At 47.7% G+C, this 12,037-nt stretch overlaps 1 protein-coding gene across 1 annotated transcript; it reads left to right on the top strand.

The window, feature by feature from the left end:
• Positions 1–1,329: 1,329 nt before the first annotated feature.
• Positions 1,330–2,103, top strand: LOC112898310 (nucleolar transcription factor 1-like). The gene is made up of 2 exons (XM_025966659.1): positions 1,330–1,353; positions 1,762–2,103. Exons 1-2 carry the CDS (start codon positions 1,330–1,332, stop codon positions 2,101–2,103), a joined length of 366 nt encoding a protein of 121 aa, XP_025822444.1.
• Positions 2,104–12,037: the final 9,934 nt, after the last annotated feature.

Below are 12,037 nucleotides of genomic sequence, written 5' to 3'. Positions count from 1 at the left end.
TATGTGACTATCTTGACCATGTATGGTCCTCTTTTATGTCACTGTTTGTGTTCGATCCGCTTGAACTTCTATATAAGACTATTAGGTGACTTTTAAGTGTTTTATGTCTTCATGATCGTGCCTTTACATTACAAACTACAAACTAGTTGGCATACTGTTGTCAGTCAAAACCCACCGGCGAGCAGCGACAGGCAACACGAGGAGTCGGGAGGCTCCCGGGACTGCTGTGGGCCCTGGTCCCTCAGTCAACGGCCCGAGATCCGGCACACGTCCTGGATTCTGGGTTGCTAGGCGTGCCACATAACCTTGTACCTGATCAGGAAGGTGTTATACGTTAGTGTCCTGCACACACAGACACATATAAACATTAGTCCGAGCCGTGATCGGCTCATCGGATGATTCCCGGTATCGGCTGTAAAGAGCCGATTGTGTTCAGTATCGGATCAGATCTATAAATGTAGCAAATATATCCAGTAGTAATATGAATCTTGTTCCATAAGCATCAAGCTAATCCAATCTACGACGGTTAAAGCTTTCACTGCGTAATCGGAACATCCTACACGTAATTAAGCCTAACAGATACGGAAGGTGACGAAACAACAACCTAAGCAGAGGCCTAAAAACCAACCAAAAGCCGATTCCCGGAACAATCCCTTCTTAAGCTATTACAATGTACCCAGAATACCGCCGGAACATTCATTCTGTTTGAAGGGCCTAATCATGCAGATATTAAACTAAATCCTCGATCGACGAAGTCTAACCATAACAGATTGGATCTACTAAACAAATATGAAGCAAGGCACTGCCCTTTATACCCGAAATCGAGTACAGGGACAGCCGGGTGTTTACAAGTAACAAGCAAAGCACGATTAACGTATGGAAGAGCCGATGCTACTCTATTAACGCTAAGGTAACTAGTGTTGCTCGCTATCAACAACGCTTCAGAACGAGAAACACGAAAGGTAAATAAGTAAGAACGATGCTGCCCCGATCACGCAGGGCGTGATCGGGGCCGCACGGCGCTTACCCGAGAAACCCTAGAACAGGGGTGGCGATGCACCGAGAGTTGTTGATGAATGATTGATTCTTTTATTATTTATCTAGAATACAAATTTATAGTCCGTAGACTTGCCTTCCCTAACCAATCCTAACTAAACACGACACAAATCTTAACTATCTCTATCTAAACTGTTTAAACACACATGCCTATCTAGATACGCGGCCACCCTTGGCCTCAAGCACCTGTATAAAGCCCGATTCGCAAGCCCACTATGGCTATCCTTCAAGCCCATCTTGCTCCTCCGCCCACCTTTCTGGCCCGCCTAAATTATGGCGATAACACATGCCGCCCTGGTTTCGTCAATAATTATTCCGAAACCATTTCTCCTTTTAATCACCTCGCCTCTTCGACTTTTAAAATCCGTACAGGCGTGCCTCTTCAACTTCCAGAGGATGTGACTGCTCTGCATCAGGCTCCTTGGAAAACCGCTATGGTGCCGATTCACCTTCCACTTTGTCTTTATAAACCTATCCCAGTCACTTTCTTCTAATCGTCTTCTCTCTTAGCCATTGGCAACCATTCCTAACTCGATTTCCCCCTTCTCATATGGCTTCTTCCTCTTCCTCTGCTTCTTCCGCCATCTCCTTTGAGTCTGACTCCACTCGAGAGCCCACTCCAGAATACGAGCCCATAGCCGCCTACGAAGTCCTTGCCCCCCGTATTGGGATGCAGAGGAATGGGACTTCCAATCTTGGTCAGAGGATGACGAGTCCCTGACCGACGGCGAAGACCTCCATCTACTCCTTGTTGATGAATTGGAGGAAGATGACACATCCTGGGAAGAGGACTTCTCCTCTTCCTCGGAAGAAGAAGCTGATTCCTCCTCCACCGAGGAGGATTCAGAAGCAGGAAACTTCCTCCTTGCCGGATCATTGGAAGATGATGACGACGACGACGACGAAGAAGCCGAAGACAACAGCGGCTTCACCAGCAGTAGCAGTGGAGACGACGGTAGCGACATCGCCGGCAGCGGCGGCGATAGCGACGTCAGCACGGCTCCACCAACCAAGCGCCGCAAGACCTCCAGCGTCTACTGGTGGTAGACTATAGCATTAAGCTGATAGATCGGCTCTAGGAGCAATCGGCTCCCCTTTTGTAATTACTCCCCATTGTAAATAAAAATCTTCTTTCAATCGCGACTCGTTTAAAAGCCGATCCGTTAAGAGCCGATGGCAACGCATCGGTTCCTTTCCTCAAAATATGCCGATCTGGATCCAAACCAGTTCTTCAATTCATTCCATTTTTCGCTTAAATCCGGAACCTTTCCCAGAAAAAATCTCTGAATCCAAATTACTCTCCAAAAACCCTTTTGCTCATAAACCTTAGCCACAAGATTCGCACCTAAGCCTTAGAACACGAATTCGATCTCGCGCCGCCAACCCTAGATCTGGTCCCCAAACCCTTGATCTTCGTCAAGGTTCCTGATGGCGGATTCTTCGAACACCGACGCGAACGTCTTTGGCCTGAAGGTAAGACTCCGACCTTTGCTTAATTTAATGCGGCAATTACTAGATTCTCTGCGCCATTAAATGACCTTTCTCTGATTATTTGCATGGATCCCTTCAGGTTTCCGATATCCTTTTGCCACATCCTTCTTCCCCCAACTCTTTCTGTCTCGGGCCTCGTTCTTACGAGAAACCCGTAGATCTGATTTCTTGCGAGGCTAATCGAATTCCATTCGTAAGCCAAAACATAGATCTAGACTCCTGGTCCGACAACCTCCGTGCTTGGCCAAATCCTCCCGAGGGCTGGATAACCTGGTACAACAGAGTGGCGAATACCTACCAGCCCACATGGGAATCCATAGGGATAGCCGATGCTCTGTCCCTATCTCTGTCCCCTCTTGAGAAGGACGAGAACCTTCTGAAGACCATCGGCTACTTTTGGTCTGATGCCTTGAACTGTTTCCTCTTTGGCCATAGGCCGATGACTCCAACCCGTCTGGACGTGATGATGATCACTGGTCTGGATATCTCGTCAACTTGCCCCTCTGCCTATAGGCTATCTGAAGTTCCCTTTAAGTTATCTTCCAAAACAGAGTGCACAAACTGGGGTGCATACCTAAATCAGCACTTAAAAACCAAAGGACCGGTGACAGAGAAGGAACACACGGCTTTCTTGAATCTTTGGTTAGAGCACTTCTTATTTTGCGGTCCTTCCCTTGCTCCAACAAGAATTATCTCCCTCTAGCTTACGAGCTGGCTAAAGGTCAGACTGTTGGCCTTGGTAAATTATTTCTTGGAGAAATCTACAGATACCTTCATCTGATATCCTTGAGCCTTCTTTCCCAGAAGAAACTTAGGACTGGTGGTCCCTGGTGGTTCATCCAATTGTGGGCTCACCTTTATTTTCAGGATTTCATCCCAAATTTCCCCTCTTTGGCCAATAATTCTTTCCCGGAACAAAGTGGGAGGCAGATCCGATGCACTAGCTTCAGTCAGGCCTTGTACAGCCTCCCTGGCGATCCTTCAGATGCTTCCCGATGGTTTAGGATTTTCTATAGGGGCCTGGACAACCCAATCTTCCTCCTCTACACTGAGTCTGAAATCTTTGAGAACCCGGCCACCTTCAGGTTGGCTGACTTTGCCGATGATGTCGACACCCGGCGCCTATATTCTATCATGATCTGCCCTTGCCTCCTGCCGATCGGCATGAGTACTTCCAACCGGATCATCAAACCGGGATATGAATTCTATCAGCCGGTTGTAGCAACCCGGCAGTTTGGCCTTGGGCAAGTTCCTCCACACTTCCTCCTTCACCATTTAACATCCAACAGAATTGACCTGCCTGACGCCGTCACCACCCAAAGATGCTATAGCCTTTTTTTAGACCTCCTCATCCCAATTCCTGTCGACCTCGCGTTCACCTCTTCGGCCATTGACTTCAAGAACTGGTGGTCGATGTGGAAGACCCATGTCTTCCGAAAAGCCCTAGGGCCGATGCTGCAGCAGATTCATGCTGAGTATGAAGTCCCTGAGGAAGAGGTATTACTGTCAGCCTATCATTCTTTCTTCTGATTTCACTGAATTCCTTTCTCACTCCATTTGCTCTTTTTTGCAGCAGGAGGATGGCCCGGAGCCCAAGAATGATGACGGGTCTAACTTCCAGTTTTCGCTAGTTGCCCCTGTGGTTCTTTTTGGCAAACATGCACCTCCCCCTTTGAAAGGCATCATGCGAATTCAGCCCAGCACCGCGAAGTTGACCCCAAGCGGAAACGGCCTTCTGACGCTGTTGCCCCCCGAGTCCACACCAAGGTGAGGAAGATGCTTGTCAGGAAAATTCAGAAAGAAGTCGGGCCGTCTTCCACCAATCAAGAAGCTCTGATTGCCAGCCAGGTTTGGATTGCCCCTCTCGTAGCTGACCCTCTGAATATGTTCATTTTAACTTGATTGTGTTCTCTCTCTTGCAGTCCGACATTGTGGACATTTCTAGTGGGGAGGAACCCGCATAACAAAAGGATCCAGCTCCAGAAGATTATTCGGCACCGGTCAGCGCCTTGATTACTCTTCAGGATCCCACCCCAGAAGCTCCGGAAGGCCCTGCGATGTCGGTTGATGCTTCAGTCACCCTTCAAGGTCTGCAGGAGCCGGTCGTCGCGGCGTCGGACATTGGTCCCTTTCTGGAGGTGCCAACTGTCAGTCTTCCTCCGAATGGGGCACGCCTGCAAGAGCCGATCGCTACTTCATCAGCTGTCGCTCCTTCTTCTGAGAGAGTAGGTCTCCAAGAGCCGATCATCGCTTCACCAGTTGTTATTGCTCCTCTTCCAGAAAGGGCGCGTCCTCAGGAGCCGATTGCTACTTCATCGGCTGTCGTCACTCCTCCTCCAGAATAGGTATGTTTAATCACCAGACTGTTTACATCTTATCCCTATGCTGCCCTATATTCATGGCTTCTTTCAGGGCCTGAACCTTTCGGAGTTGCTTGCGTTTGATACTGCATCTGTTGGCTTGGCCATACTAGAAGTCAACGATCCTCAACCGGATTCAACTAGTATCGCTAGCCAACTTCTTCGCGTGAAGGGCCTCCTGTCAGCTCCAATCGATGCCTTGGTTCAGGATTCTAGTGCAGTAAGGCAGATTCTTGAGGAGATCAACTCTCAACTTCCTGCAGTCCTTCAGGTCAAGCTCTGGCAAACCGGTCACCTCCCCTTCTTCTGGGCAAGAGTAGAACAGGCTCGTCATAGAATTGAGACCCGTCGCTCTCAAGCTCCCTTGAAGGCCAACATTGCCGAGAGGTGCTGGTCGCTTAACGAGAAGAAGGCTGTTCTGGACGCCAAGGCTGACACATCTGTGCATTCTCAATGGCTTCATCTTCTGGAAAAGGAATTAGAAGACCTCAAGGCTAGGGTCCGGGCAACCGAGCAGCGCATCCAAGAAGAGAAAGACCTTATCGCCAGCTCCAAACGGGAGGCAAAAGCCCTGACCGCTCAACTGAAGGCAGACCTTGCGGAGCTAAGTGCTTTGAGTAGGCAGGTGGTGCCGGGAGTGGACAAGGAAGACGAAGCAGTGATCGCTGAAGCTGATCGTGTCCGTCTTGAGGCCATTGCAGCCATCGACGAGTTCCTTCAGTAGACTTAACAGATAAACCTGCATGTATTTATTTAAAACTCTAAAGTCGATGGTCACATATCGGCTACTCGATTGACTTAATGTGTCAGGTACTTTAAACTCTAAAGTTGATGGTCACACATCGGCTATTCGATCAGCTCCATGTGTTGGGTACCACGTACTTTTCATTTTGTTTCATATATGTGGGCCGACTGCATGCATCGGCCTCCTTTCCTTGTTCCCGTCTTGGCAGATATCATCAGTTCCGTCTGTACGAGCCATTGGGTTCTATCGGCTCATATCTTTCCGCACAGCCTCAGCTCCCTTCTTATTCGGGCCCGTTGTTCATATCGTTTTTCAGCCCGATGTTGACCATTAGGAACTCCCTTCTTATCGCTTTACTGCTCACCATCCCACATGCTTGGGAAGTACTTCATGAGATGTTGACCGTAGACCGCCACTGGGAACTTGACGCCATCTAACTCTTCTAGCATATATGCATTCCTGATAGGACCTGGTCAACCCTGTAAGGCCCGTGCCAGTTTGGAGACCATTTGCCATAGACTGCATCTTTAGTTCCTAATGGTAGCACCACTTCCCAAACCAGATCTTCCTCTCGAAATTCGTTTGGTTTGACTTTCTTGTTGTATGCGCGGGCTATTTTGGCCTTATTTTCTTTGATCTTTTTAAGTGACCAAAGCCTGAGCTCCGTGAGGTCCTCCACATTATCATTCATCAGAGTAGCATAATCTTCTGCTGTCAAATCATTCTGGAATTCCACACGTCTCGAGCCGGCAGTAATTTCCCACGGTAAAACAGCCTCCTGCCCATACACTAGGTGATAAGGAGAAGTTTTTGTTGCTCCGTGGCAAGAGATACGGTATGTCCATAATGCCTCTGATAAGACGTCATGCTAACGCCTTGGGTATTCATCAATCTTCCTCTTGATCAACTTGATAAGGCTCTATTTGGATGTTTCAGCTTGTCTGTTTGCTTGGGCATAATATGGAGATGACCTGATCAGCTTGATACCCATATCAGCGGCGAATTTCTTGAATTCCTCCAAAATAAAGACCGAACCTCCATCTGTTGTAATGGTCTGAGGGATCCCGAACCTATGAATGACATGTTCCTTGACAAAATTAATAATATCTTTGGATGCTACCGACTTCATGGGACCGCCTCTACCTACTTGGTAAAGTAGTCTGTGATGGCCAAAATAAACTGGTGGCCTTTGCTGGATGGAGAATTAACTTTGCCGATCATGTCCATGCCCCAGCCTCTGAACGGCCACGGTTTGATAATGGGGTTCATTACTGATGCAGGTACCATCTGAATCTTTCCGAACCTCTGACACGCTTGACATCCTTTATAATATTTGAAGCAATCTTCAAGCATGGTGGGCCAGTAATACCCTGATCGCCTAATCAACCACTTCATCTTGTGAGCCGATTGGTGAGTCCCACAGGTTCCTTCGTGGACTTCATGTAAGAGCCGATTGGATTCAACCGGCCCCAGACATTTGAGCAGCAGTCCTTCTAAAGTCCTGTAGAATATGTCATCTCCTATCAGGACGTATCTCATAGATTTGTAGCGTATCCTCTTGGGTGCCTCCTGAGCCGAATCCTTCAAATAATTGAAGATATCGGCTCTCCAATCTCCTTGGTCTAGTAGGTGTATCTGAAGATCGGTTCTGTCTGCTACAGACATGTACCCTGAGGCCATCTATGCCAAATCATTGGCCTCCGAATTCCGAGCCCTAGGTATCCAATAGAAATGTATGTACCTGAATTGGGTCATCAGCTCTTGACACTGCACCCATAACGGGAAGAGCGACTCGCTCTCACATCTGTATTCTTCTGTGAGCTGAGAGATCACTAATTTAGAATTCTCAAAAATTTCCACTGCTTCAGCTTCAGCCTCCAGAAGCAATTACATATCTTTATGCACCGCTTCATATTCTGCGAGGTTATTGGTGCAATCGGTAGGCAATCTGATTGAAAAAGAATACGTTACCCCCCGAGGCGACACAAGCAGGATACCTATGCCATATCCATCTCCACAAACCGACCCGTCAAAGTACATGGCCCATGCACGTATGGAAAGTGCTGCTATGTCAATATTGACCCTTTCGGCAATAAGATCCACCAACGCTTGCCCTTTGACCACCTTTGCGGGTTGATATCGGATATCGAACTCTGACAATGCAAACATCCATTTTCCCAATCGGCCTTTCAACACAGGAGCCGATAGCATGTGTTTTATGACATCCGATTTGCAGATGATAATTATCTCGGCTGATAGCAGGATATGATGAAGCTTGGTGCATGTAAAGAATAAACAAAGACATAACTTTTCGATATCAGGATACCTTGTCTCCGCGTCTAGCATCCTTCTGCTGAGGTAGAACACAATCCTCTCTTTGTTGTCATGCACTTGTATCACTACTGACGCGAAGGAGGTGTCACCTACTGATAGGTACACATAAAATGGCATATCTTGTTGGGGTGGAACAAGCACATGTGGCTTTGACAGATACTCCTTGATCTCTTCAAATGTCTGTTGCTGCTCTGCCCCCCAGCGAAACTCTTCATTGGATTTAATTTTTACCAGCTCCATGAAAGGCTCAATCCACCCGGAGAGATTGGAAATAAACATTCTAACAAAGTTAATCTTACCAATGAGCTGCTGGAGCTCCCTCTTCGTAGTAGGTGTCACCATGGTGCTCACCGCTTCTTGACTTTTTAGGCCGATCTCAATTCCCCCTTTATGAACCAAAAAACCCAAAAACTGACCGGCCGAGACGCCAAAAGCACACTTCTTCGGATTCATTCTAAGCCCGAACCTTCTAGTTCGTTCTAGAACTTGTCGTAAATCCTCCAAATGCCCTTCAATCGACGCAGACTTTACCACAACATCATCAATATAGACTTCCACTAGCTTGCCGATCAAGTCATGAAAAATGTAGTTCATGGCACGTTAATATGTAGCATCAGCATTCTTCAACCCAAAAGTAATAACCACATATTCGAACAGACCCACTGCCCTAGGTACTCTAAATGCAGTTTTGTTTATATCCTTGGGAGCCATAAAGATCTGGTTATAACCGGCGTTGCCATCCATAAAACTCAAGATCTTATGACCGGCAGCCGCGTTAATTAATGTCTCCGCAACAGGCATCGGATATTCATCCTTTGGAGTAGCCCTGTTGAGGTCCCTGAAGTCTACGCAGACTCGCCATCGGCCGTCCTTCTTCTGCACAGGTACAACACTTGAAATCCACTCAGCATACCTGCAAGGCCTGATAAATCCTGCTTCTAGCATTTTCTCCACTTCCTTTTTAACTTCAACCAGGACCTCAGCCTTCATCTGTCGTGCCCGCTGCTGAAACGGCCGAAATCCGTTCGTGAGAGGGAGCCGATGCTCGACTATGCTTCTGTCCAACGCAGGCATCTCCGTGTAATCCCAGGCGAAGCAATCTGCATATTCCTTTAGCAAGGCTATCATCGGCTCTCGTAAACATGGACGTAACTTTTTGCTGACAAATGTTGGTCGTGGCTTATCCCCAGGACCAATATCTATTTCTTCAAGCTCGTCAGCCGATGTAAACCCATATCCTAGTTTCCCATCATCTGTTAAATCAACACTGCAGACGGACAAAGAAGATAATAAAAAGAATTTTGGCCGATCGTCAAGATCGGCTGCTTCATGTCTTTCATTGCTTTTTGAAACTTTACAACAAGAGTAAGGCCGGTTGTCAAAGCGGGCCTTCCTGTAATTGCTATGACTATGCACAACACTTGACATCAAAAGTTTACATTTTATTTTTTGGGGCCGATCGCGGAGATTGGCCTCATCAAATCCGTCAAAGCAGCTCGTTCCTCATGACTCATCTACTCTGTAAGGCCAGTGGATAAGACCAGCCTCACCCCATTTTTTGTAGCTTCAATGCGGTCGCAGCCTTCCAAACTGATCCCTGAAATTGGCTCTTGGTCCTCCGCGTCCCAAATGCTCATAGCAGCATGCGAGATCTCGATCGAGTCATCTGCATGAACCACCTCCACCTCATCTCCATTCCACTGGATTAGACATTGATGCATTGTGGAAGGGATGCAACAGTTGGTATGGATCCAATCCCTCCCAAGTAGGATGTTGTATGTGCTCTTTCTATTAACGATGAAGAGAGAGGTCGGAACAGTCTTGTTTCCGACGGTTAGATCCACACTGAGGACACCTTGAGCTTCCGATGTCTGCCTATTGAAATCACTTAGTGTCGGGTTTTATCCGGCTGCCCACCGAGGGGTATACCCAAGGTGGTAGGTTTTCGGTTGGGATGCGCCGAGATCAGGAACTCGAAGGTGCAGACAACACAAGATTTAGACAGGTTCAGGCCACAATATGCGTAATGCCCTACGTCCTGTATGATAGTTTGTATTGCCTTGATATTGATCTGGTGATCTTATATTTTGAGGGGGTCCCTGCCCACCCTTATATATCCGGGGGGACAGGGTTACATGAATCCTAGTCTGATACTAACTTAGGAATCGTACTCGAGTACAACTCGAGTAGTTTCCTTCTGTATCGACTAGTTCTACTCCGCATGCGGGTAGAATACAACATAAATAAGGTACAGGACACGTCCTATCCCCTAGCCCAATACGGACTCCTTGATGTACACAGCCCCGTAGCCCCGGGTCTGACAAGCCCCCGAGCTCTTCGTAGCTGAGTACTGCAGACTCTTCGAGTACTTCTGAAGCTGTCTTCGACTTCTTTCGAAGCTCCGTCTTGAAACTTCTCTTCGAGTACTCTTCTGACTGCATCGAAGCTATGAGGTGCTCATGCCCCAAATTCTTTCTTTTATATGGGGTGCGATGAATAATCGCACTCCATATGGAGTAGCCCCCGAGCCTTAGATTGAATCAAAGAATCAAGCTGAGGGTCAAACTAGCCTTGAATCTTTCCTTCTTATCCTTCGAGTACTTTCGAAAAATAAGTAGTCGATGCCACGTGTCTCATAGCCCCCGAGCCTTGAGTCCAAATCTTTTGGAAAAAAAGGATCCCAAAGGTCGTGGCAAAAAAAGTTCCTTTTGAAAAAAATAAAGTCTAAGAGGAGACAAGTAGCAGAAATTAGACTCAAAACCCGAAAAACCTCTTTTTTCGGGACAACTAACCCAGAAAAAATGGTGACTCGGGTAACGGCCCAAAAAATCTGCCAATATCCAATTAATTCTATTGCGCAACGCTTCATCTTACACACAGTAAACCACTGCCTGAACGCTGGTTATTTAACCCCGCGGTCAGTTAGGGTTTTTCCTGTGCCTTCAGATCTGACGCCGCCACCAGAGAAAAACAAAACCCCAATTAGAGTCTGACCTGCCCGAGCCCTTCCGCCGCCCAGCATAGTCGAAGATCTTCGAGCCCGCCGCCGCAGCCCCCGAGCGCTTGTGAAAACAACTCGTGGCTGAAAGGATTCGAAATGGCTCCGAAGAAAAACAACCAGAAGGACTTGAAAGAGGCGCAAGCAGCAACCGGAGAATGGTCAATTAGTAAGTGTTCTCGCCATAATTTAGAAAATTTGGTATTGGGGGTCTGCTTCAGGAAAGGGATCTCATCCATTGGCGCCTTCCTCTTCGCGATCCATTTCCCATGGAAAACGTCGATGAGATCGTTTCTTTCTGCTCTTTCTCTGAACAGGGATTCGCCCTCCCCACTTGCTCCTTCTTCCGTGGTCTTCTCTACTTCTATGGGATTGAGCTGCAACACCTCAACCCCAATTCGATCTGCCATATCTCCATTTTCATCCATTTCTGTGAAGCTTTCCTCGGAATTGAACCACATTGGGCTCTTTTTCGCTATCTTTTCCGCGTGAAGCCCCAGCCCACCTCAAAAAATCCTTCTGCAATAGGGGGCGCTGGAATCCAGCTTAGGCAACACGCTAGTGACAAATATATATCATACAAATTTCCGTCAAATGTCCCCGGGTGGAAACAACACTGGTTCTACATTGCGAACCATGCCCCCCAACTCCCTGTGCGGTCCGGCAGGCCCCCTGTTCAGCGTGGCGAATGGACATTGGAGCCAAATGAAGCCGAGATGGACCAAGTCAAAGAACTGCTCGAGTTGATTGCCGCGCACAAAGAGACGGGGGTGACCGGGGCATCAGTGATGCTATCATTTTTCAAACACCGAGTCCAACCCATTCAGCAGCGCCATACTTTAGGATTCGAGTACTTGGGTACTGAAGACCCATCCCGTATGTGCGCAGAAGAGCTTGGGGACGATGCTGCACTTGTGTGCATCAGGCGAATTCTACTAAATGTGGATGCTGTCCCGTATATTCCAGCAGGGTTTACAGCCCAGAATCGACCACCAGCAGTAAGTGTTCGACTTCTCGACTTCTTCCCTTGATCTGAAGAGTTAATACTAACTG

The sequence above is a fragment of the Panicum hallii genome, chromosome 6 (assembly GCF_002211085.1).
Source record: "Panicum hallii strain FIL2 chromosome 6, PHallii_v3.1, whole genome shotgun sequence".
Lineage (NCBI taxonomy): Eukaryota > Viridiplantae > Streptophyta > Magnoliopsida > Poales > Poaceae > Panicum > Panicum hallii.
The sequence above is the reverse complement of the archived record's forward strand: the minus strand, read 5'-3'. Positions and strand labels throughout refer to the sequence as shown.